This window comes from Octopus bimaculoides, chromosome Z (genome assembly GCF_046866305.1).
Source record: "Octopus bimaculoides isolate indiv1 chromosome Z, ASM4686630v1, whole genome shotgun sequence".
In the NCBI taxonomy this organism is placed as follows: Eukaryota; Metazoa; Mollusca; class Cephalopoda; order Octopoda; family Octopodidae; genus Octopus; species Octopus bimaculoides.
In genome coordinates, this window is record NC_142944.1 from 18,738,953 (window position 1) to 18,766,725 (window position 27,773).

At 35.3% G+C, this 27,773-nt stretch overlaps 1 protein-coding gene and 1 long non-coding RNA gene across 2 annotated transcripts in view; one reads left to right on the plus strand and one right to left on the minus strand.

Annotated features, from left to right (window-relative positions):
* The window catches only part of LOC106874694 (ubiquitin-like protein 3), an 81,392-nt gene extending 72,845 nt beyond the window's left edge, over positions 1-8,547 (minus strand). Inside the window, exon 1 of the mRNA XM_014922503.3 lies at positions 7,874-8,547. Coding sequence (XP_014777989.1) covers positions 7,874-7,906 — 33 coding nt within the window. The 5' untranslated portion in view covers positions 7,907-8,547. The remainder of the gene's footprint in view (positions 1-7,873) is intronic.
* A 55-nt stretch (positions 8,548-8,602) lies between these two features.
* Positions 8,603-27,564, plus strand: LOC106874692 (uncharacterized). The gene is made up of 2 exons (XR_016244850.1): positions 8,603-8,867; positions 27,511-27,564. It is a non-coding gene; the product is annotated as an uncharacterized LOC106874692 (long non-coding RNA).
* The last annotated feature ends 209 nt before the right edge of the window (positions 27,565-27,773 follow it).

A 27,773-nucleotide genomic window follows, 5' to 3' on the forward strand; every position in this document is an offset into this window, starting at 1 on the left:
ATTGCACGATGAACAGGAATGTGAAACTTTTGTGAAAATTTTGCAGCTTTAATAAATGCATATTATTATATGTGTGTATATATATATATATATATATATATATATACACACATGCATGTGGCTTGACATCTTACAATGGAAATGTTTTCATGAAGAAATATTGTATTGCTTAGAAATAGGTGAGGATGTGCAACAGAGAGAGGGCATCTATTTATGGAAAAGAGGATGTTAAAAATCTACATATACAAACCCATACATGCAAACATCTATAAAGATATACACATTCATATACATACATGTATATATACATGCACACAGACACAAGGTATGAGCTCTTGTGTGTGTATATATATACATGTAAGTGTATGTATATATGTGTGTATAATATAATATATATTTATGTATCTATATGTACACATGCGCAAATATATATCCATTAATATACACATGCATTCACACACATATGTACATACATATGAATATATATATATATATATATATTATATATATATATATATATATAGCTAAATAGATAGAGACCTCCATACATACACTTAAAAATACATTCATACCACAATACACATAAGCACCAATTTATAAACACACACACACATATATACATACACACATGCAAGTATAACTGCACACCTACATGTATGTATACACATATTCATATTTCTATATACATAAATTTATGTCTGTGTGTGAGTGTGTGTTATATATATATATATATATATATATATATATATATATAAAATGACTTCCTTTCTCTGATTGAATACCTAGAGATAGCTTAACATCAGTACATCTGACTAATTGAAACTGATTACTGCATGATAGTTCAGACAATAGAATATTGGACTTGAAGCAGGACTAATTTCCTCATTGTTTTAAGTCTAGTTTCCAAATGTAAGCAATTCATCTATACTGTGTGTATGAACACAAACACACACACACATATATTGTCCATTGTGTGTTAATCCAGATGTATATTTAGGAGTATATAAAAACTGAATATACTGATATACTGGGTAATCCTCCTAAAAACTGGATAGTGCTATTTTACCATCAACCAATTATATATAATTGCAATTGGAAAAACTAGTAAACACTGAACTAGATCAAAAATACAATTCAATGAAAATACCTTTGTACCTCTAAACATATACATACATACCAATCAAAATAAGTAAATCTGGATAACATTTGTGATATTTATTGTTTTGTTTATTAATAAAATTAAATATTCATGTTTTTTCCTAAAAGATTTGGATGTGTTTTTTTAATATTTATTGGCATATATGAAACTCGGAGTACACAATAGGATAAATCTACTCGGAATATTGCCAAATCTAACTCATCCTTTAACAGTGTATCAACTATCATGTGTTCTAGCTTATAAATCTACACGTTTAGCCAGCTTCCTCCGACGTGGCATCCTTTCGACGCACGTGTGAAGTAGGTTTCACAATAGGGGCACTGCAATCCTAACGAAGTCACATGTTCTAATTCAGCAGGATAGTGACAAACCAAAGGAGAAACAATGCAATCACTGTCGCTACTCCATACAGTTGTGCTATTGGATACTGACAGACGGAAACCGGGGTGGGGGTGGGACACAAGCAGCTGCTGTTGTTTCCAGAACAAATACATATTGGATTTTAAGCAACTTCAGTTGACACAAACTATAGATCCACCATCCTCCCCCAAACTGATCTTACTGTACATTCATTCACATGTTGAGCATTATTATGGTCCATATACACTACTGACATTGCAGTCTAAGATTGACATTAATACTATGCTGGGTCCATCTGTCCTTTTTAAAAGGTCTTGCTATGGTCCAGCACAGTCCCTAGCAAGCAACCCTATTCACAAGGTTAGAAAGGCGTGGGTGCCAGTTTAGTATGTGATGTCCTGACAATGTAACAGGTGTTACTGGATAACATGTTACCTAAAGTACTAAGTAACCTTACAAACTAAACAAATAGAATCCTTACATCAAAACAAGAAGAATAAAAAAAAAAAAACAGTATTACTAACTCTTAGCAAAGACTGTACTGCTTTCAAGCTGCATTTTACATTAATTGTAATTGTTAATATTAATGTATTTGCAAGTAAGCCAAGCTGGTGATGGTTATCCACTGAAAAGGATACTCTAAATTCTTTCAAAATATTAGCCTCAAGGAGAGACCACAAAACTCATGAGCTGTACACAAAGAAGAATTAAATATACAAGAACATAATTTAAATCAGGTTTGACCTGGCAGCAACTTAGGCAAGTAGTTGTAATTATACATACCCATGGATGGAAATCTTACATTTAATAAAGATTGTGTGTGTGTGTGTGTGTGTGTGTGCGTGTGTGTGTGCGTGCAAAGACATAAAAAAGATCAAGCATTTAACTGAATGAGGTATTTGGAAGGTGGGGGTGGAGACGACTGTGTTTGCTGTGTCACGATTTCAAATACAAACGCAGGTGTACGCATCAATGCACAGAATATTGCCTACCTAACTGGAAAAATATTAATACTGGGCGCTTCAAGGAGCATTCGTCAACCTAGCAGCACATAGGGTTGGGGATTTCAACACTGAAAGCACCAGCAATCCTATACACTTTAAAAGAACCAGTTCATTCAGGAAATGACATACATGCTTTTCTATACGTCATTTCTTTCAACTAAGGAATGGATGTAATTTTAATGTTTTAAGTCAATAAAAACAAAACAACAAATTCCATTAAATAAGGAAAGAAAAACGACTGCTTCGTAGTACTTATAAGTGCTGAGGCTAGCTTATGTAAGTCAAGAGCTCAGCAACAACCAGTTCTATGAAGTCTTGTAATTAATAAGACCGTTCTATTTCTCAAACAGAAAAAAAAATTTAAGTGAAACTTTGTGATACCTTTAAATAGCACGAGTATTAAAAGATATCACATGGAGTGTTGATCGTTATTAGTTGATTTAAATCAGCACTGTTTATAGACTACTACTCTTTTTTTTTTTTTTTTTTGGATTTGCACTTAGTCATCGGGCTTTTTTAGTTTTGAAGACAACCTTACTAATAATCAATACAGTTTGTTGACTAACACAACCCATATTCCAAGGGTTTATAGAATGATATGCAATGCAATTTGTACAATAGAAAATACTTTTAGTCAAAAATAAAATTACAGAACTTAAAATTATTCTAAAAGATCGGTTTTAATCTATTATATACATATATATATATATATATATATATATATATATATACATATATATATATGTATGTATATAAAATATAAAGCTACACACCTGCAAAGACTAATCAAGAATAATACAATAATAATCCGTTGTCTGAATAATATTTCACAGATTGCAACCTGTCTAAGGTAAAACCAAAACTAATTCCTTCATACCATATGTCTAAATCTATACAAAAGCATTTCTGATCAGACCGAAATATGTGCTGCATATTCAAGTCTCAAGACCTACTATACATATGTTGACATCTTTCATTACGCTGCTAGGTTCGAGATGAATTTGATTAAGAAGCATGTGAGGAATCTGATTGAAAAATGCACAAGAAATTAAATATTCAATTTCCATGTATGTCAACTGTTTTTCAACGTTAGTAGTTGATTATTAAGTCGAATTAATAGACTAGTATCTGGAACACGCTTCAAATTATAAATACACTAAATAAGCATTTATTCATATACCAAACATCGAACAAAAAAAATGTAGGTGTGGTTTTGTTGTTCTATCACGATCGTTATTATTATTATTGTTGTTATTTTTTTTATATATTTAGTTTTCCCTTACTAGCACTATCATCATTAATTAACGATGCTATAACAGCTAGGATGGGAATAATTTTTTTTTAGGGACACAGCTTATAATTCCATTCTCATATTTATTTACCAGCCAAAGTATTTTAGCAAAAACACAGCGATGCTTGTATAAATAGCAATTATGAGCTTCAATTATTATTTATTACATTAAACAAAATTACACCACACTCATAGTAAAAGACCGTATTTGATATTAGTACGTACGACTATGAGAAATTGACAAATCTGACCGTTGATCATTACAGCTAGGTCTTTTAAAATTAACGAAAACATTTGACTGACTACCTATTTGTCACATCTAAGAGAAGGTAAGATGTTTTCCATAATGTTGAAATAAGCAAGCGTATTATAGACCAATATTTAACTAAGCTGCTATACATTTAAGAGGCAAATAGGTAAAAAAAAAAATTGGGAGGAAAAAAGAAAAAACGAAAACTGAAATGTGATGTGTGGGAGGGAATATCTTTAAAGACTAAAATGTTATCTCACTCCTCCACATAAGCATAAAGAGTGAAGTAAAAATTAAAAAATTGTTTACAAAATGCTTTCCAGTACAGTAGATATTTCAGCCAAAACACAAAAGCATTTCGTTTTCAAAGAAAGTTTGAATTTAAAAATACTGAATACGAATGATCAGTCACTTTTTTTTTTCCTTTCACATAATCAGAAATATACATAACATATATCTTTCTTTAACCTACGTGTATATTTCAGGTACATGTATGTGATATATATATATATATCGAACTGATACATGTATCAAATTCTGGTGACCCGAACAGCAATTTACCAAGACTAAAAAGGAAATTAGGCCTCCTCAAATGTACACAACTACACACGCATGCACCTGAAATATACACGTAGGTAGGTTAACAAAGAACTATATATGCCACAAGAAACTGGTTAGCCTCAAAGTTCATTGATATCTATTAGTTATATACATAACGAATCCACCCATCCTCAATCCATCACAACTGACATGGGGCCTGTGTGTGTGCGCGCACATTATATATATATAATGTGTATATATATACCTTTAGTAGTCAAAAAGAGGTTGTTGTTTACAGTAAAGAGCAAAAATAGGTGTGTGTGTGTGTGTGTGTATATATGTGCACTAATACACACAGATAAGTAAGCTTAATTGTACCGCATTTCATAAGAGGCAATATTAACCGTGTATTTTATGTAAACGTTATTGTGTGCGTGTTTTTAAGTCAGTTCAACATTGGTCTGTGCGTCTTCCATTACGATTTTTCACTTCGCTTTTCTCTGCATTTAAATCTGAATTAGAATATCATGACGGCTGGAAAGGTTTAGTCGAAGAATTGAGGGCGCTTAAAAGATGCTAATACACACACACACACACACACACACGTGTGTGTGTGTGTGTGTGTGTGTGTGTGTGTATGTTCACGAAACCAAAGAACACACACACACATATATATATAGATAGATAGAATGAACATTATGTATATATAGTTAATAATGGTAATGAAAAAAAAAAAGAAAAGTAAAATAATAATATTCAAATATATAAATTCGACAAAGGCAAACAGAAAATCGGACGCTGAATTCAACAAGAAACTGTAAAATTGTAATAATGAGCTTGCAAAGAGAAGCTAAAATATTTTAGCTTCTCTCAGCCAGAAACATAAATGGAACAACCCAAATATATAGATTATATTGTGTAGTATTTACATGGTTACAATCCAGTCTCTAAGTTAACACACAAAGGCCAGTGTACATGTTTATACACATATATATATCTACACACACACATACGTATATATAAACATATACACACACGCATACGTATATATATATATATATACACGCATGCATATATATATATATATATACATACATACATACACACACGCATACGTATATATTTATACAAACGCATACGTATATATTGATACACACACGCACACATATATATATACACACGTATATATATATATATATACACACATACACGTATATATATATATATACATGTATATGCATACGCGTATATACACATGTATATACACGCGTATATACACATGTATATACACGCGTATATACACATGTATATACACGCGTATATACACATGTATATACACGCGTATATACACATGTATATAGACGCGTATATACACATGTATATAGACGCGTATATACACATGTATATACACGCGTATATACACATGTATATACACGCGTATATACACATGTATATACACGCGTATATACACATGTATATACACGCGTATATACACATGTATATACACGCGTATATACACATGTATATACACGCGTATATACACATGTATATACACGCGTATATACACATGTATATACACGCGTATATACACATGTATATACACGCGTATATACACATGTATATACACGCGTATATACACATGTATATACACGCATATATACACATGTATATACACGCATATATATACATGTATATACACATATCTATACACACCTACGTATATATATATATACTCTGGGTGTGTGTGTATGGAGGGCTTTGTGTGACGAAATACATATCACAAAAAGGTAGTGGTAATTGTTGGTTTGCTTTGGTGAAGAAGTTGGCGAGGAGTTTAAAGCCAACATTCGAACAGCAGACACCAACATGAAGGATTGGCAACATCAACTACTAAACCAAAAGAAAGGAAACGAAACGATGAAGATGATAATAATAACAACAATAATACAATAATAATAATAATGATATAATAATAATAATAATAATAAAAGTAAGCAGATTACAATGCAATAAATACGAGTTTTGATAACATTTTTCAAGTGAGATTAGACTTTTTTAAATAAAAAAGATGATCTGATAAAAGAAATATATGTGTGTGTATATATATATATATATAAAGAGAGATAGAGGATATATAGATGTGAGACGGAACAGTGGAGACGGAAATATGAAGACAGACACACACAAAGTATCAGTGAAAGATTGTGTAATTCTTCGCTTCCTTGTCGAGAGAGACAAAGATAGTTGAGAACACTTGATGGTGGTTGCCATCACGATAATTGTTTATCATTTTCAATATAACCAATTATATTCATACACATAATATATAATGCACACACACATTATATATATATATATATATATATATATATATATATAAATATAAAGGTCACATCAACGCCAAGACAAACATCAGACACACCAGAGTAAAATATTCAATACTTCGATTTTTAATGCAATATTGATTATATATACACACACACACATACATATATGTATGATTATATATATACATATATATTGTGTGTGGCAAGAAAGACAGCAATGTATGCTATGTATGTGTGTATATAGTGGATTACTTAATCGTTGGTTTGTAAATAAAATTCAGAGGCCCTTATAAATAAACTGTGAGATTTCTAATGGTGTGTATTTATATATATAAACATACTATTTTTCAAATATATATAAATGTATATATGAAATGGTAGGTGTAGTTTCGTGTTGAAAGAAAAGCTTTCATGGTTATTGAAAGCCCAGTTAAGGAAAGAAGCGAGATTATGAATATGAAAAAGGAATAGGAAGCAATTTATCATGAATGCTGCATGTATATTTCTCACAGAAGAAGGTTCCTTTTATATTATGGTCTTTTAAGAAAAACAATAATAATAATAATAAATCTGTTCTTTATAATCAGTTTTTTTTTTTGTTCTTCTTTCCTTTTTTAACCAGAAGTGGTTTAAGTAGCATTAATAAAACACACACACACACACAAAAGAAAAGATTTAAATGACAAACAGATAGAAAGGACGAGACACACAGACAGATTAGACACATAAACATAGAAGAAAAACAAGCAATACATATAATAGATATTATTATCATCATATATATATATATATACACATATACATGCTAACATAGATGTAATCTTGTAACAGTATACACACACACACATTATACATAGATATTATATTAATATTATATATACGCGTGTGTGTGTGTGTGTGTTTAAATACGAAAGGGAAAATACTTTAATGATCTTTGCTCACCTTATCGCGAGGAATAGGGCCTTTGGTCCCCATATCCTGCTCTACTTGTCTTTGCTCCTACGTAGTTTTATAAAGACTTAAACAAAAAACCTGGGGGGGAAAGAGACTCGATATTATAAGCTTCTTGTTTTCTTTCTTTTTTTTTTTTTGGCTTTCTCTCTCTCACTCTCTCTATTTCTTTCTTTCTCTCTCTCTCTCTCTCTCTCTCTTTCTGTTTTGTTTTGTGTTGTTTGGCCTTTTGTTGGTGTTTTTTTGGTGTTTTCTTCGGGGGTTTTGGCCTTTTTCTTGTTTTTGTTTGTTTTGTTGTTTTTTTTTTAGGACAAACTCAGACGATGAAGTCGAATAATTTTCAACTGCATCGACGGCTTTCCGGCATTTTAAAACAGACTGATACCCATTAAGACACTGAAACACGACGTGGTGTGTTCTTTTTTTTCTTAGTTTTTTTTTTAACGACGAAAGAAACACTGGCAGGCAAAAAAAAACAACCCGACATTAGGTCAACCTTTCTTCAGTGGTGTTTCTCCATAACTCGGTGTTTGGCTATTATGGCGTCTAGTGGAGGTGGTGGTGAGAGAGAGAGAGAGAAAGAGAGTAAAGGGAGAAAAACAGAGAGAATGACATAGTGAGAGGGAGTAAGTGAGCGAGTGAGTTGAGAGTGAGCGCAAACGACACATACAGAGAACGCGAGGGGTGAAAAAAGAGGGACAGCGAGAGGACGTGAGTGCAGTGCAGTACAAGCAAACAGGGAAGGAGTAGGAGGAAGGGGAGAGACCGCAATGCATTGTGGGCGTGTTAGTGTTAAAATTTTATGGAGGCGGGGCGGTAGTTAAGTGGCGTCAGGCAGAGAGAGCACATTGCATCGACGTCAGAGGAACAGAGGCACACATTTCGATGCTCGATGCTTTTTTTCTGAAATGGTCTGTTGTTGTTGTGGGCAGCAACGACAACGACTTTGATGCTTCTTTTTTATGATTCATGAACAACTTCCACGGTAAGAATTGGATCTTCTAACTGGTACATTATTATTAATTAATTATTAACTTTTTTCTTAATGAATTTCTAATAGATCTTTTACTATTTATTTCCTTCACATCTTCATCCCCTCCTCATCTTTCGTGCGAAGACCTGTTTTATCTGTCAACTTGCATACATAAGAACTGTTATTTATTATTTTATTCAGAACTGAAATTATCACAAGTCACTCTACTCAGAGCTTCCCCCGATTCTGTTCGTCGAATAAATGTTATTTTTCTCTTATTTGAAGACTTTTTATCCCCGTTTTAAAGAAGCACGTACATTAGTGTAGCTATCTATTCATTAGAATGACCCCCCTCCAAAAAAAAAAAAAAAAAAACACGCACACACACACACGCCTAAAAGTTTTGCGGTTTTTCTTCGATTCAAAGAACACCGTATTCTAGTATGTAAGTTTTTTTGTTTAACTCTTGGAAAAATCATTTAACAATTTTTGTTTTATTGTTTCATGTCTGATATATTTATGCAGATCCTCGAAAGCCACTGAATAAGCAAACTCAACTTTATACAAAATAAAAGAAGGATTATATTTATATATATATATATATATATATATATATATATATATCTTTATTTTATTTTGTATAAAGTTCAATTTGCTTATTTTAGTTTTCAAGGGGATCGCCTTTACCTTTCCAATTAATGCTATCAATTGCCACTATTTACTTATTGATATACAAAAATTGACAACTGATTGATTCAATAATTTTGATTACTTTTTGATGTGAAAGTATTTGTATAAAACCTATTTTGTTGTTTGCTTTTAAATGCTATTTCTAAATTTTTTAAAGTAATTATTATATCTACAGGTATTTTTAAGATGTAACTTCTGGTTGGCTGATATGGATGACGATTCTTGTCATCTTTTGGTTTTTATTCCAAACCAGCCCCGGTCGAAAGTACATTAAAGATATTCGATATAGTAATAATCATCCTGTATTTTTGCATATCTAAAATTACATCCAAATTGTCATTTGCCAAAAAATAAAAGGTGGGGTTGAAATACGATTTGAAGGAGATTTGGCTGCTATTTCTACCAGGTCAGTCGACCGCATGGATGCTTATTCCCTCATCATTGCTACAGTCGTTCATAATTTCGAACCATTCTGTTTTAGAAGTACCGCACCTACATATTATTCCCTTTGCTAAAAAAATAAATGTTTACTCGTATTTTCTTGAAATTATCACTATCTTTGAAATGTCTTAACAATAATGAAAATAAAATTCTTGAAAACAAACTTCTTTTAAAATACCCAAAGTTTCTTTCTTTCTTTCTTTCTATTTCTCTTGCCCGTTTCTTTTAGTTTTGAACTAAATATACTTTCTGAAATAACTTCGGAAATAATCTGTTGTTCCGATTATTTGGGTGTTCTTATCTTAAACAGTCCCCTTTCCCCTAATTCTGGTCGTTTGTAGGGCAAGTGAATCGCTTGGTAGTACGGCAACTTATTTCCATCGTCCACACACGCACTCGCTCATAAATCCAAAATACACATTGCTTTATATAGTTTACTAAGTTTAGATTTTGAAATTAAATTCTATAATGCTAATATGATCCTGTCACTTTTGAGTTTTTGCTGTAGAATTAGATTTTTTTTACCCTGCTTTTTGTTTTCTTACATTTGAACAGCGATTAAGTTGGATGTCATAAACGGTTTTTTGTTTGTTTTTGTTTTTTTAATTGGAAAAGTTCTCGTATCAATCCCAGCATCCCCATACCACAGTCTCGACACATTTTTCACCCTGGTTTAGTGAGGTTCCAGTCGAAACAACACGGGTGTAAGTTGAAGAGGTGGGGAAATTACTTGCTATTCTTTCGCTGATAGCTTAACTCTTAATGCTAAAAGTTATTATGTAAATCAGGTATTTATCATACTATTTTGTTTTATCAAATAATTACTTTATAAATAATTTCCGACTGTTGTTTTATCACCCCCACCTTTTTTTTTTCTCCTCGAGTAAGTTGGTAACACACGATCTTCATAATATCTAATAGGTAAACTCTTTTTAACTTACCTCGTTGCTCCCCCCTCGTACAGTGATAATGTTCGGCTTGATAGATGCGCAATAATTCCTACCTTTATCTTAGTTCTCGCAAAAAACTTTGAAATCATTATTTCTAATTCGCAATCTGTAACTTTTCTTTGATTTCAGATCATACGTATGCACTGGTGTCTTTTTTTTCTTCTTCTTTAAACTGTATGTTGTAGTCCATTTCTTTTGCACCTTATATCGAATAATAATTATACTACTACAACTTCGTTCAGTCTTTATTTTTTCTAATACATATTTGTTTTATATAAAAGATATTATTTTATATGCTACACATTTTTATTCTTGTAATTTCTTTATATTTGTGTCTACATTTTTGTTTTTTGAATTTAAAATTTATTCAATAAGCTTTGCGAAATGGGTATGGTTTCAGATTGTAATCTCATGTAGGACGCTTTTAGTGGACGAAAATTCTAATCTGAATTGACAAAGACAAAAATTCATTAAATGGAAGTCCGTCTGCCCAGAAGAGAGATCACCTTCTCTCAACATTTATAATTTTTGCATATTACTTGTGATCACCTAACCGTGGAAATTTGTTATGAGAATTTCAGAGTAAAGTTACGCACAAAAGGGTTTCTATCGAAAATGACGGTTGCCGATTTCTTTCAACGCCACCGATATCGGTTAAGTATCGGGAATATAATTTCATAACTTTTAAAAATCTGATTGAACTTCAGTTCTTAGATCCAGTTGCCATTATTAAGGGCGGTGGATTGGTAGAATGGTGTAAAATACCACTCAAAGTACTCAAAATGCCTTGAGTACTTTCTTTAGCTGAGATCTTGCTGGGTTACACTTCGGTTACCAACTATTTCCTCCCGCAAACTGTGAGGTCTTAGGCCAATGTTAGAAATAATTTTTCATTTCGCCTCTTGATCCGTTGTTTTCTCGTTTTTAAATGCTATTACTATTCACTGGTCAATTTAAAGATTTTTATTTTTGTCACCTAGGTCCCCAGTCTCCTCCGTATAACGATGTAATGTTTTCTTTGGAAAAAGAAAAAAAAATACTCGTCAGTTTCTAAATTACTCTCAAATTACATTTATAAAGTTAGAGATGTAAAATTGTTTCGTTTTCGCAGCTTAGATTCGATCATAATCGAAGTTCTATCATTCTTAGTGGAGTGTATCTATGAATTTGAAAGACATAAAACATTACGAAGTACCATTTCTATCTGTCCTCTCAAAATATAGCGCACTTATATCCAGGCAAAGGAAACCAATGGTTTCAATGTCATGTTTTATTTGCATTTTTTTTTTTTATTAAGACAACTGTGATTTCAATAATTTAACTCTTTTCTGCAATGTTCATAAAAATTTTGATACTTGCACTGTATCATTGAAACAAGTATTTTATATATTCAATTACTAAAACACTCCAGAAAGTTAATAGTAAAGTTAGAGGTGATCTCTACATTTTAGGTAGAACCATGTGTTGTGATCAGCATGAAATATCAGTACTTTCACATGAAGTTTAAGCTCTTCTCATAAACTTTACTTTTAAGAATGTCTCAAGTTTCTCTTTATCCTGACGAGAATTGAAGCTAAGAAAGTCCTTTAGAGTTGCAAGCATTTGGTTTTTATCTTTAAATTTTGATTTTTTTTAATATGCAGGTTGGCTGCCTCTGCTTTTAATGTGCTTACAACAACAATAACTAAAATGTTATTATTTTTTTTTTGCAGCTCTATTGTATTATGTACATTATATTGAGAGCATTAGCACATAATGTGTTTTTACACTTTTCTAAAAATAGTTTCTTAATGAATTGTTCTGTCATGCAAAAAACAGCAGTTTTTGTGTGAGACATAAGCTTCAACGCATTTTTTGAGAAGCTCAAATTAGGTATGATTGCCATATGGCCTTTTCTCGTCTTATTTATATCTGTAATTCTTGAATAGCTAATGTTATTTTTAATTATCATCATAGAAAAGTGGCTGCAAAAGCTACTATGATGACTAAACTTCATGCATAGTTGTATGTTTTTAGGGTTCAACCTAACCTATTCTAAGTCATTAACCAACTACATATCTTCTGGTTACTTTTTATTGGCTATAGCATACCACAGTCGGTTCTTACTCCACATGTAACTTTCACTCATAATTGGTCTTGCATTCATTAACCAACAACTTCTAATATTCTGTAGCTCACATGCTTTCATTCAGCTTGTGTCCCAAGCTTTGTTGCTTCAGCTTTTCTTTCTGCTTTTATTAGTTTATTTCTCACTATTTTTTCTAATGTCAACTTGCCACCCATTGCTGCATGTATTCAAGCACCGATCTCTGGTCTCGGGGTGACTCTTCCCACACCACTCCCCTCTTATAAGACCTGGAAAAAAAGTCATGGGCACTTCTCTTTTCCCTTCTTAATCTATTTTTTTAAAAAAAGGACCTATTTCATAAAATGTGAGATAATTTCCATGCCAGCTTGGAGGGAACTTTTTCTTAAGTTGTACAATTAAAGAACATTATCACAAGATCTATCTTCATTAATAATAAATTCATGTATGTTACAAGGCCAGTCCACTCTATCTACTTTTAAACCTTAATGGTTCAGAATGTTTGTTCACCTCTTTAGACATTTGTACTGCTGGTTTCACCATGCACATGTGACATACAAATCTGTTTTGCTTACTTAGCAGCACCATTAATTGAGATACAGAGTTCCTGCTCCTTATTATTTTCTTTCAGAAAAATACTAATATCTAAAGAAAATTATTTGTATCTTCCCATTTTGGAAAATTAGTCTTGCTATAGTGTATTTTACTAACATTGTTTTTTTTTTGTTTTTTTTTTTGAAGTGGAGTTAAGTAAATAGTGCTGACATGGTTGTATAGTTATAAAGCTTGCTTCCCAACCACATGGTTTCAGGTGTAGTTCCTCTGCATGCCATCTTGGGCAGGTTTCTTCTGCTTTAGAAACTGAAAGATGCCTATTGCGTGTGTTAGTATGCCCCCTTATCTTGACATCACACGGTTGTTGTAAATAAATACCATATTTTTATGGTACCATTTCTGGCCATGGTTAACTATTACCTTACTTGAAAACAAGTGAGGTTTGGCAATGGGAAGCCATACAAAATCTGCCTCAACAAATTCTGTCTGACCTGTGCAAGCAATGAAAGATGAACATCTATCCTAGTCCCTTTACTCATTCTTATGACCCCAGACATCCATAAACATGTGTCCTTGATGAGTGCAGACTCAATTTTCATTTTAAGTCATTTTCATTCATTCCAGCAATATCAATGTTGCTTGTATCTAGGTTTGGAGAACACAAATTTGGATACTGTAAAATTTTTAACCCAGTTCACTCACTCTCTCTTTCTCTCTCTCTCTTTCTCTCTCTCTTTCTCTTTCTCTCTCTCTTTCTCTCTCTCTCTCATGACTGTGTTATAAGAAGTTTGCTTCCCAACCACATGGTTCCAGGTTCAGTCCCACTGCATGGTACCTCTTCTATCATAGCCCTAAGCTGACCATAGCCTAGTGAGTGGATTTGGTAGACAGAAACCGAAAGAAGCGTACTGCAAATATGTGTATCTTTGTGTCTGTGTCCCCACCCACCACTTGACAACTGGTATTGGCTGTTCACATCCCCATAATCTAACAGTTCAGCGAAACAGACCAAAAGAAAATGTACCAGGTTTTCAAAAAAATTTTTAAAAGGTACTAGGATCAATTCATTCAACTGGATTTCTTCAAGGTGGTGCCCCAGCATGGCCATAGTCTAACAACTGAAATAGATTAAAGATAAAATATACATATGTATACCCTTTATCAACCCTGGCTAAGAGCAGGGATTCTCAACTGGGGTCCACATGATCCTTGTGGGTCCACATGATTTTGCTGTTAAAATTCATGTGCAGTTTATTACACTGAAATATTTTAATTTTTTTAATACAATTTCTAATGATATTTAATTAATTTTTTTAATACAATTTCTAATGATATTTAATTATAAAAGAGGTGCAGGCATGGCTGTGCAGTAAGAAGTTTGCTTCTCAAACATATTGTTCTGGACTCAGTCCCACTGCGTGATACCTTGGGAAAGTGTCTTCTGCTATAGCCTCAGGCTGACCGAAGTCTTGTGAGTAGAATCTGTAGATGGAAACTGAAACAAGCCTGTTATGTGTGTGTGTGTGTCCGTGTTTGTACCCTTGCTGTTTGTACTGATGCTGGTGTGTTCAGCAAAAGAGACCAATAGAATAAGTATTAGGCTTACAAGGAATAAGTCTTGAGGTCAATTTCCTCGACTGAAACCCTTTAAGGCAGTGGTCCAGCATGGCCACAGTCAAATGTCTAAAACAACCAAAAAAATAAAAATGCTGAAGGATGTTTTTTTCTTATAGGTGCAGGTGTGTCTGTGTGGTAAGAAACTTGTTTCCCAACCACATGGTTCCGGGTTCAGTCCCACTGTGTTGTACCTTGGGCAAGTGTCTTCTACTATATCCTCAGGCTGACCAAAACCTTGTGAGGGATTTGATAAACAGAAACTGAAAAAGCTCATATACTTGTGTGTGTGTGTTTGTCTCCACTGCACCACTTGACAACCAATGTTGGTGTCTTTACATCCCTGTAATTTAGTGGTTCAGCAAAAGAGACCGATAGGATAAGTACTAGGCTTACAAAGAATAAGTCCTGGGGTCGATTTGTTCGACTAAAGGCAGTGCTCCAGCATGGGCACAGTCAAATGACAAACAAGTAAAAGAATATATACGTTGAATGTCTATGGATGTCTAGTTGAGTAAAATAGAAATCAATGGGGTCCATAGAGAGAAAAAATGGGTCAGAACCAGTAACTAAAGGGATTGGCTAAGTGTCACAAATATCATTTGATTTCTAAACAAAAACTTACTTCTGCAACATAAAAAAACGATTTCTTATGTTGAAGCTTTGTATACCCAAAACAGTACAAGACTAAATTGGTTTTATGAGAGTTTAAGTAGCTGTACCATCATAGAAACTTTCCCTGTGTCATTTTTGCCTTTCAATTGTTCACTCTTCTTGTCCAGTTTGCTTTCTATCTGATCAAAAGAAGCCATCAGCTTTAATATTTAATATATATATGTATGTATATAATTAGCATGTTTATTTCATATGAACATATAGAGACTTTCTGAATCCATTTAGATATATGAAATTTGATATGACACTCTTATCTTTTAAAAGGAATTTCTGTGAAAACTTTTAAAAAATAAGGAATACATTATTTTTAATAGAGAAATTATATCTGTTATCACTGCTTGAATTCATGTCCATATTGAGCAATGTTATTTTGAGCCTCTAAACAGCCATCATATTATAATTGCTTTCACACTTTTTATCATATTTATATAAATTAGTTAATAAAAAATCTCTTTATTTTCAGCAGAAATATTTTCCATTTATTTGCCTCATTAATTCTTCTGTGAGGATTAAGACTTGTAGAGATAAGTTTTTGTCAAGTTTGCATTTTAGCTTTGAGTCATACATTTCACTTAATCACCCACCTACAAACACAATAGTTTAGATCAGGGGTTCTCAACCATTTTTCATCCATAAACCCCTTTGATTACTATTTTATTCTGGTGGACCCCCATTCAGTGTTTAAAAACTAGTTTTATAGAAACTTCTTCCAAAATTCCTATTTATTTTAGTAGACATTAACTTGTGTAGGTTGAACTATGTAAAATTTTAGAGAAAGGAACCATCTAAAGCAGGGACTCTCAACATTTTTATTATCTGTGGACCCCTTTGATTACTATTTTGTGGTGGGACCTCATAGTCATTTGATGTTTAAAAAGTAGTTTTATAGAAACTTTCAAAATTCCTATTTTGTTTTTCACACATTCCCTTGTGTAGGTTGAACTATGTAAGACATTAGAGAAAGAAACCCAGCTGTTTCTTGCAATACATACCAATACATACATCTAAAGCTGATTTTTTTCTGGCCCTGAAAATATTGTGGATCCCCAATTTACTCTTTTGCGTAGGCCTCCAAAAATCTTTTATGGACCCCAGTTGAGAACCACTAGTTTAGACCCTTCTTAATGGTCTAATAGTGTTTGTTAAACCCCTTGAAAACACTTGAACAAAATTCTCACTTTTTTTTAACCCTTTAGATTTCACATAATTCTGTCAAATGTAAAGTTTTTCTATTCACATTGTTTGAATTATGAGGTGGGGCTGAAAAGTTCCTGTCTTTGGGTAAAAGAAAATACAAGAGGATCAGTTATGATTTTATTCAACTTATTCCCCTCTCAGATTCACTCACTTACTGCAGTGGCTCTTCAGTTTTTCTAAGCCCCGTAAAAGAACTTGGAAGGTTGGGCCTCCAACTGGGCCTTTGATGATACCCTTAAAGTTGAGAACTTTCCAGCACCCCCTTGTATACATGTGTGTGTATGTGTGTGTGCGTATATATATATACACACATACACACGAGGGGGTGTTGAAAAGTTCCTGGCTTTGGATAAAATAATACAGGAGGATTGACTACTATCGTTTAACATCTGCCTTCCATGCTGGGATGGGTGGGACGGTTTGCCAGATGGCAGCCAGGCAGAAGCTTGCATCAGACATCTGTAACTGTTTGGCAAGATTTTTACAGCTGGATGCCTTTCCCAACACCAACCACTCAGCAGAGTAGACTCAGTGCTTTTTACATGGCACAAGCACAGGTGAGGTCAGTTTTGGCAAGGTATTTATAGCTGGATGCCTTTCCAAATGCCAACCATTTTACAGTGTGGACTGGGTGCTTTTAACTTGGCACTTGCACTGACAGGGTCACCAAGTACTTGCAAGACAAAAATCATTTGTGAGGAGAGAGGGCATTGAAGGAGGTGATCTTGTGTCAGATGATGAAAGGCTATAGTGAGACAGACACACAGAAACAGGTATCTTGCTGTACAGGAGGTACAATGTTACCTGGCCAGAGAGAGAGAGAGAGATCAAGAATGAGGCCAGAAATACGTGTGCTGCTGCAAGGAGATACATGGTTAGTCAACCTGGGGGAAGTGCAATAGAAGGAGAGACAGAAAGTGGGTGACAGCAGAATATAGATGGTAGCAAAGGGCCGGGCATACTCACAATGGATGGGGATCAAAATATTAGATGGTTGAGTAAAGGAAGAGAGAGAGATAGATGGTGACACATGCCAGGGCATATCCTTGAGGTTCAAAGGTCATAATATATGTGGCTGGATATTGCAAAAGGTGCAGGATTAGAGTTTGGGGAAGTGAGTCATAAAAACTTGGGTATATATAGACTGCTTTATAGCAATGATACAGAGAAACAGGGTCGTGAGGACAGGACTGTAGAGTGAGAGTGTATGAAGGAGGAAATGTGAGGAAGAGATGTTGAGATATTGTTTGTTGTAGTGGGGTATCTGAGAAGTTCTCTTGTTACATGTGGGTGGAACACACAGGTCAGGGGGTGCAAGTGGATAGCAATGATATACAGTGAGACAAAACCAAGAGGACAGGATTGAGGAGTGGGAGGTAAGCATAGTGCATGAGGTGAGAATGCGAGGAAGAGAAAGAGATGTAGACATAGTTTGGTTTGTTGTGGTAGAGTGTGTGAGAACTTTTCTTAAGTGTGGATGGCTTGTAGAACTGTTTCACTGATATGGGTGGGTCTTCTCAGAAACCTCATATCACCAGACATCTCAGTCCATTGTCATTTCCTCTGTGAGACCCAATGTCCTGAGATCAGTCCTTACCACTTCATCCCATGTCTTCCTGGGTCTCCCTCTTCTACAGGCCCCATCCACTTTCAGTGATTGGCACTTCTTTATACAGCTGTCTTCATTCTCACACATTACATGTCCAAACCAATGCAGTCTTCTCTCTTGCATGTTACATTTGATTCCTCTTATGCCCAACTTTTCTCTCTCTACATTTGCACTTTGTCGTACATGTGCACTGATGTTGCACATCCAACGGAGCGTACTACCTTTGTTTCTATCCAGTCTACATATGTCTTCTCCATTCAGAGCCCATGTCTCACTACCATGGAGAATAGCCGTTCATACACAAGCATCATATAGTCTATCTTTCACTTTGAGAGAGTCCTTTTGTTGCCAACAGAGGTAATAGTTCTCTGAACTTCCACCACCCAGTTCTCATTCTAGAAACAATACTTTCAGAGCATCCGCCACCATTGCTAATTTGGTCACCTAGGTAACAAACTATCTACAATCTCAAGAGAGCCACTTGGGCATTTGAGAGAATCTAATTTCCATGTGCTCTTCGTGCTTTTTGTTCTTGCACATCTGCCATATATAAAGACTACTTTGTCTGTTAATCTACCTGTGATACCACTGCATCTCTTATGTGTCCATAGTTTACACTGGGTGCAGCAAATGGAATTTCCTCCAACTCTTTTCCTACATATGGAGTAGGGCCATTTACCTGACGGAAAGAAAGTTTTATCTTCTTTCTCACTAACAACCACTTTTGTCTTAGCTAGGTTAACTTTAAGGCCTTTTGATTCCAGGTTTTGTTTCCATGCTAGGAACTTCTTCTCCAATTCTGCTAAAGATTCTGCAATAAGTCATCAGCATATAGCAGTTCCCACAAGCACCCAGTTTTAAATTCCTCTGTTATGGCCTGGAGGACTATAATGAAAAAGAATGGGTTGAAAACTCAGCCCTGGTGAACCCCTGCCTGTACACTAAATTCATCACTGTATTCATGGCTGACTCTCACCTTATTGACAGCATCACTGTACATGGCTTGTACAGATCTAACAAGCCATTCCTCTCTATGCCTAACTTCCTTAGAGACCACCATATAACAGCAGAGAATTATGATTTTATTCAACATATTCCCCTCTCAGATTCACACACTTATTGCAGCAGTCTTTCAGGTTTTTCTAAGCCTTGTAAAAGAACTTGGAAGATTTGACCGTCAACTGGACCTTTTGTGATACCCTTAAAGCCAGGAACTTTTCAGTACCCTCTTGTACATATATATATATATATATATATATATATACGGCAAGCCAAGTGAGACCTAAATCCAAGGCCTCTACCAGGGGTGTAGCCAGCCCCCCTACTTATGCGTACCTTCCTTCATTGGACACGAAACTGGGCAGGTGTGAGAGGCTGGATCTGAACAATTGAGTGGTTGGGTGTGCTGTAGAGCTGTCAAGAGGAAGGCCCCAAAATGGTGCACATTCTTTCCCAGTGACCCCTCTACGAAATCTGGCATCCAGTATGCAGGGGTTTTTGAATGACTGAAATTGCACCAGCAAGCTGTTTCCAAACATCTGGTAGCTTCAATATCTAATGAGACAAGGCATCTATATTTATAAGTTGGGTAATATCTGATAAGACTTAAGTCTGCTATAACTGTCAATGGCTTTAAACATATGTAAAAATAGAAATGTTGGTTATGTCTTATTTAGTAAAAGCTGTTAGGAATTAATTCTGTCATTTAGCTTTTTTTTTGTTTTTTTTTTAATTCTTCAATTAATGCATTTCCATGTGTAACTTGATAATTTGTGATATTGAAAAAGTTCTTATTTTATTCTCTATCATCATTATAAACCATTCTTCATTCGCAGTCATGTATTGTGTACAAATATACACATTTACATATCATTGGGAATGCTGGAGCAGTCATTCTTACTGCTAGGTAGGGTTTTTTTTGTTGGTTAGACTTTTTTTTAATATCAATAAATGCACAACAGTGAAGCAAGTATAACACATGCCAGTTGGGTTATGATGAGCAGATCCACTAGCATAGGTAGGGGCAGCACTTTTGTAGCTGCTGTAGGCAATGTTTCTTGTGGGGTCCGGGGGCAGCAAATGGAAGGGCTACTCCTGGTGGCACACACTCTAGTAACGCTAGTAGGCAGATCTATAAACAAAGATATTCTAGTCACAGTCATTTCTACATGCAACCCATGACGTAAGAAATTTTGCTACTATTTCTAGTGGTTCCAATGTCCCTACAAAGCAGGGGTTCCCTCCCGGGGGTCCATATGCTTTAGCAAACACTATTAGATCTTTAATTCTTTAATATTTAGATTCTCCTGTCAAATGAGAAGTTTATTTATTCACACATGCACTAACTCACACACACACACGCACTCATCCCCACACATGCACACACACACTCACATAAAAATGACAGGCTTCTTGGTTTCTTTCTACCAAATTCACTCAGAAGACTTTGGCCAGCCCAATGGTAGAGTAGAAGACACTTGCCTCAGGTGCTATGCTATGAGATGGAGCCCAGAACCATGTGGCAGGGAGGCGAGCTCCTTACCATGCAGCCACACCTGTGTCGACATGGCAAGAATAATGAGGTTAAGTTTTCAAGAAAGTGATTGGTTCTTATGGATGAGATTCGCAATATGCTCTACAGAATTTCCCGTTGTAACAAAGGAAGAAAAAAAAGTTCATACTTGAACAGTAAACTTATATCTGTTACTTGTTTCAGTCATTAGACTGTGGCCGTGCTGGAGCACCACCTTAAAGGGTTTTTTAGTCAAAAAAATCGACCCCAGGACTTATTCTTTGTAAGCCTAGTACTTATTCTATCGGTCTCTTTTTGCCGAACCGCTAGGTTATGGCGACATAAACACACCAGTGTCAGTTGTCAGTCAATGATGGGAGACAAACATAGATATACACACACATATATATATATATATATATATATATATATATACATATAATGGTGCTAGACTAAATATCATCTGGTTGCTAACTGATGAAGAATTAGGGACCTTCTATGTCTGTCTTCTGTCCATTTGTGCACTCAATATATGTTATACATTGTTTACATTTCGTTTGTGTATTTACTATGTTATTTCATTAATTAATGGAATGCAATGCATCCTAGCTTTTATTAACAGTAAGTTTTACATATCATCATCACTTAATGTCCGCTTTCCATGCTGGCATGGGTTGGATGGTTTGACTGAGAACTGGCAAACCAGATGACTGCACCAGGCTCCAATCTGATCTGGCAGAGTTTCTACAGCTGGATGCCCTTCCTAACGCCAACCACTCCAAGAGTGTAGTGGGTGCTTTTACATGCCACTGGCACGAAGGCCAGTCAGGCGGTACTGGCAACAGCCATGCTCAAAATGGTGCATTTTATGTGCCGCCTGCAAAGGAGCCAGTCCAGCGGCACTGGCAATGACCTCGCTCGAATGTCTTTTCATGTGCCACCAGCACAAGTGCCAGGAAGGCGATACTGGTAACAATCACGCTCAAATGGTACTATTTACGTGTCAATGGCAGACAGCTGCTCTGGCAACGATCACTCTCAGACGCTCCACTGGTACAGGTGCCATCACGATTTCGATTTCACTTGCCCCAACAGGTCTTCGCAAGCGGAGTTTAGTGTCCAATGAAAGAGAGGTTGGCATGGGTGCCAGTCGTCGAATTTGGTTCAATTTCAATTTCACTTGCCTCAACAGGTCTTCACAACCACAGTTTAGTATCCAATGAAAGAAAGGTACGCATAAGTGGGCTGGCTACACCCCTGGCAAAGGCCTCGGATTATGGTCTCACTTGGCTTGCCGGGTCTTCTCACGCACAGCATATTTCCAAAGGTCTTGGTCGGAAGTCATCGCCTCGGTGAGGCCTAGTGATACTTTGCAGAATGAGTTCAATTCATTCCATGACTGAGCTCATCTTACAATTTACTCATTTTACAAATCAATTTTCCCCATTGCAATTAACTAAAATATAATTAATCAATCCGTTCCATCCCTCAAAAATAATTTTTTTATGGGTTTTAAAACAGAAAAAGTGTAGTTACAAATAAAATGACAATTGTAAAAAAGGGAATGCAAAAGAGATATGTAAACTGGTTTTAACTGAATTAGCTTAAAGGTGGGATGATTTGTGTGCTCATACTGCGGATTTCCACTCGTACTTCAAGACAAAAAATTCGCATGAGTCTCAGATTATACAATAAATTACTTGTGTATGTCTCTCTCTCCTTCTCTCTCTCTCTCTCTTTCTCTATCTCTCTCTTTTTCTCTCTTTCTCTCTCTCTCTATCTTTCTCTCTATCTCTCTATCTTTCTCTCTATCTTCTCTCTCTCTCTCTCTCTCTCTCTCTCTCTCTTTCTCTCTCTCTCTCTCTCTTTCTCTCTCTCTCTCTCTCTCTCTCTCTCTCTCTCTCTCTCTGTATAAATAAATAAAGAAACAAACAAATAATGAGTATATGAATATATACGTACAGGTGTGTGCATACCTACGTCTACCTGTATATATAGGTGCATATCTGGGTACAGGACATTGCAAACAAATCGTAGACAAGAAATAATAATAACCAGAGTACAGAAAACACACAAGCCACATAGAGAACATTTTCCTTCATCAGCTACCCCCGTTTTAACACCGGCGTTTCAAATATATATATATACGCACACAGTTTTCTTTCAGTTACTATCTATCAAATCCACTCAAGGCTTTGATTCGCCTGAGGCTATAGAATGCACTTGCACAAGGTGCCATGCAGTGAGACTGGACCCAAAACCATGTGGTTGGGAAGCAAGCTTCTTACCACACAGCCATATCCATGTCTACATGTCTTCATCTAAAGATATGCAGACAAAAAAGATAAATCTGCAAAAGACCATGGATCTCTTAGGCTTTTTCTGTACATTCATGGTGAATATGCTTGTGTGTTCTGAAGTTGCGAAGGGGAATGACTCTGTGTTTACAACATCAGGTTTACAATTGTGAGGTTGTGAGTTCAATTCCCAGACTGGGCTGTGTTGTGTTCTTGAGCAAGACACTTTATTTCACATTGCTCCAGTTCACTCAGCTATAGAAATGAACTGCTATGTCACTGATGCCAAGTTGTATCGACCTTTGCCGTTCCCTTGGATAACACCGGTGGCATGAAGAGAGGCTGGTATGCATGGGAGACTGCTGGTCTTCTATAAAACAACCTTTCCCAGACTTGTACCTCGGAGGGGAACTTTCTAGGTTCAATCCCATGGTCAGTCATGACCGAAGGGAGTGTCACCCTCTGAAGTTTTGATTTTTTTTCTTTACCCCCACCCCCACACTTCCAGCACCTCCATTTCATAGCATATATTCCTTAAAATTTACTTAGACAGTAATTCCATTGTGTCTGATTTTGGCATGTGAATGCAGCAATGTACTGTTGGTACATTGTATCATTTTATAATAAATGTTGAATAGAAAAATTGTTGAATAATGGTTATATTTTCAGACTCAATGAGGAATATTATGACTGAAATTATATTGAAATTGAACATTTTTACATAACTCAGCTTATTTTAAACAGTATCCTCTCTCTCTCTCTCTGTTTTTTTTTTCTTAGTTTTGTTTGGTTTTTTTATGCCAGTTTTAATCTTTTAGTTATTGTACAGAAACTTGACAGAATTTTATTTATAAACAAGTATGAATATTTGCCACACTTTTGGGAGTGGATAGGTGGCAATTACTCTGGAACAACAGACTGTGTCTATAGCCATCACACAGCTGCCAGGATTGTTAAGATCAATATAGTTAATATTCTTGAAAAGTAGTTTACAAGTCAAAACCTGCATGAACAAATGTGTGAATAGGGAATTCCAGAAGACTGATGCTCTCAAGAGGAAAGGACTAGGTGTTGGTTATTGTGAAGTGGAGAGAAGAAAGAAGTCGGGACTGGCACAGCACCAACCAGCTCAAAGTAGCAAAACCCACTATTGTAGGAGCAGAAAATACTGAGAGAGGAGACAGTGCGTCCTTTGGTCAGAGGCTGGAATGTATTGGTAAGAAACTTCATGCCAGACAAGTGATCTTTCTTTGGATGTTTGTATGAATAGCAGCAACGCTGTCCCAGATGTGAGATGTGGAAACAGTAGGTTTTTGCAAGGCTGCCAATGAGATTTTCAGCAAAACTCTCTTGTTCACAACCCTGTAACTTAGCATTTCTGCAAAAGAGACTGATAGAATATTTGCCAGATTTAAGAAAACCCCGTGCTGGTGGCATGTAAAGAATACCTTCCAAGCATTGGGCCTCACAAAGGCAAAGTGGCTGAGTTCTTTTCAAGCGTTGGGCCTCACAGAGATAAAGTGGCTGAGTTCCTTTTGAACATTGGGCCTCACTGACGTATTGAGAAGACCCGTCAAGCCGAACAAACTCACAGTCACGGCAGATACTGATGTCATACAAATTGGCACCAATGTCAGTGGCACATAAAAGCACCCTGGTATCACACAACTGGCACCCATACCAGTAGCACATAAAAGCACCGTTTACACTCTGAGTGGTTGGCGTTAAAAAGGGCATCCAGCTGTAAAAAAACTATGCCAAATCAGACTGGAGTCTGGTGCAGCTTTCCAACGTACTAGCCCTGTTCAACTCAAACCAGCATGGGCAACAGACATTAAATGATGATGAAATACAAGGTAGATTTATTTGACCTAAAGGTGGTACCCCTGTATAGCCCCAGTCTAGTGACTGAAACAAGTAAAAGATGAAAAATATTGAAATTGCGGTTTCTGTAATTATGATGGTTTCAATTAGTACGCCAGTATTTAAAGATAATGGATTTCACAGAAACTTTACAATGTACAAGTTCAATCCTCTACATTTAGACTGAAATGGTCCTGGCATTGGTAGAATCATTACAAACTGCTTAGCAATATTTACTTGCAAACCTTTACATTCTAAATTCAGATCCCACTGTAGTCAACTTTGCCCTCAATCTTCCTACAGGTTTGCAAAAGACATGTTATATTGTGATTAATTTGATATTCATATAATATATCTTAGATATAAGATTATAATAGAATGCATTATCTTTTGTCTTTCATAAGTTTGTACAATAGGTATCGATCATATACTGAGTTAGTTTTAGTTATACTGTTGTCTTAAGAATATGAGAGGGCCTGTTATCTACTTTTATGGATGTCAGATTTTATGTGCAATTGGCTTGCACATGATTGTATTGTTTTTTGTTCTTAAACTATTTTATTTTCCTAGTTCTTAAGAAAATAAAGTACCAGAATTATAGTTGTTAAAGTATGACTTCATATTTACCCATATCTGTGGTACTGGTGTTCATTCTACTTATGTTATTAAAGAGCTCATGCAAAAAATATCCTTTCCTCAATTAGCACAAGTTGAATTGATCTGGAAATTTTAAAAGTTTTACATCTTTTATGTTTATTTATATTATTTTTGTTTAACTAGGTATGTCTATTAATGTCAACTATTCAGCGACAGTTGTACAGGAGGCATCTATTTTTAATGAAGCTGACACAAAGAATTAATTTGTCTATACAATGTAGTAACAGTTGCAGGGTTTCAAATTACAACCTATTGTGCAAAACAAATATAATTAATGTTGCTGCTGCCTATAAAAACATAGCAATACAATGACTATCAGTGTGGGCCACTACATCTTATGAATCGTCTGAGTAGCCAATAGATGGCTCAGTGGTTAGAGCATTGGGCTCTCAATCATAAGGTAGTAAGTTCGATTTCCAGATCGGGCTGTGTTTTGTTTTCTTGAATAAGACACTTTATTTTACATTGCTAGAGTTCATTCAGCTGTAGAAATGAGTGCAATATCACTGGTACCAAACTGTAACAGCCTTTGTCTTTCCTTTAGATAACATCAGTGGTGCGGAAAGGAGAGGCTGGTATGCATGGGTGACTGCTGGTCTTCCATAAAAAAACCTTGCCCGGACTTGTGTGCCTCAGAGGGTAACTTTCTAGGTGCAATCCCATGGTCATTACTTCAGCATATGAACCAGATATAATTTGGTTAGTCTCCTGAGATGGTGATTCTTTGACGCTCTTACTAACAACCTACTATAATGATTTTTGTATTTTTATGTTCTTTTGTGACACAGCTTTCAATTCCTGTCTGTTATTTCTCTCGCTGTGTGTTGCAACAAGTCCATTTTGTAAATGGTAGTGAGTTTTGGAGATCGGTATGACCATCTAGTATTGCAGCAGTAGATGTGTAGTGTTTCGGGGCTCAGCAACTCTTCATTTCTGTGCATCTGGTTTCAACCCTTTTACTTTATGTTCAACACTTTTAGTCTGACATGTCTTCTCACGCACAGCTAACTGCCAGGAGTCTCAGTTCCCTGTCATCCCCTCTGTGTGGCCCAACATCTGAAGATCCTTTCTCACAACTTTGTCTCGTGTCTTCCCGGGTCTAACTCTTCCATATGTTCTCTTGATGCAACTGTCTTCATTCATAAGCAGAAAACGTTATCAATTTTCATGTCTAAAGTGTTGATGATTTAACTGAGCTTGTGGCTTCTTTTGTAGTGGTTATCAGTGATACAGAGAGGCCACTGTAGGACACTGCAAGTTTAAGGTGTTCAAAGACTGTCTCAATTCCTAAACTGACAGTGGAAACAGATAATATCAGCAGTAATATTATTTATGGTACTTGTATATATAAACTTCACAATTGTCATTTAATGAAATATTCCAATGAACCAAATGATTTTATTGCACAGGTGTTGATTATGATGCTGAATTATGTATGTATGATATATATATATATATGTATGTGTGTGTGTGTGTGTGTGTAATTTTATAACATTTCTTATTTTTCAGGTCACATTTTCTCTTCTTTTGACCTAAACAAAACCAATGATGTCTAAGGTTGCATTTAGTACGAATGGGAAAGTAATTGGACCAAAAACAGAGAAAAAGGTGGAATTCAGGTGCGATTTTTTTATTTCTTAAATTTTATTCTTTTACTAATTTTAGTTTTATAGCTATAAACATGCTTAACCACAAAATTACTGCACCACTTGATTTTATTGTTACTCATTGGATGTGAGATTTTAATATTACTCCTTAACTCTGTCTTGTGT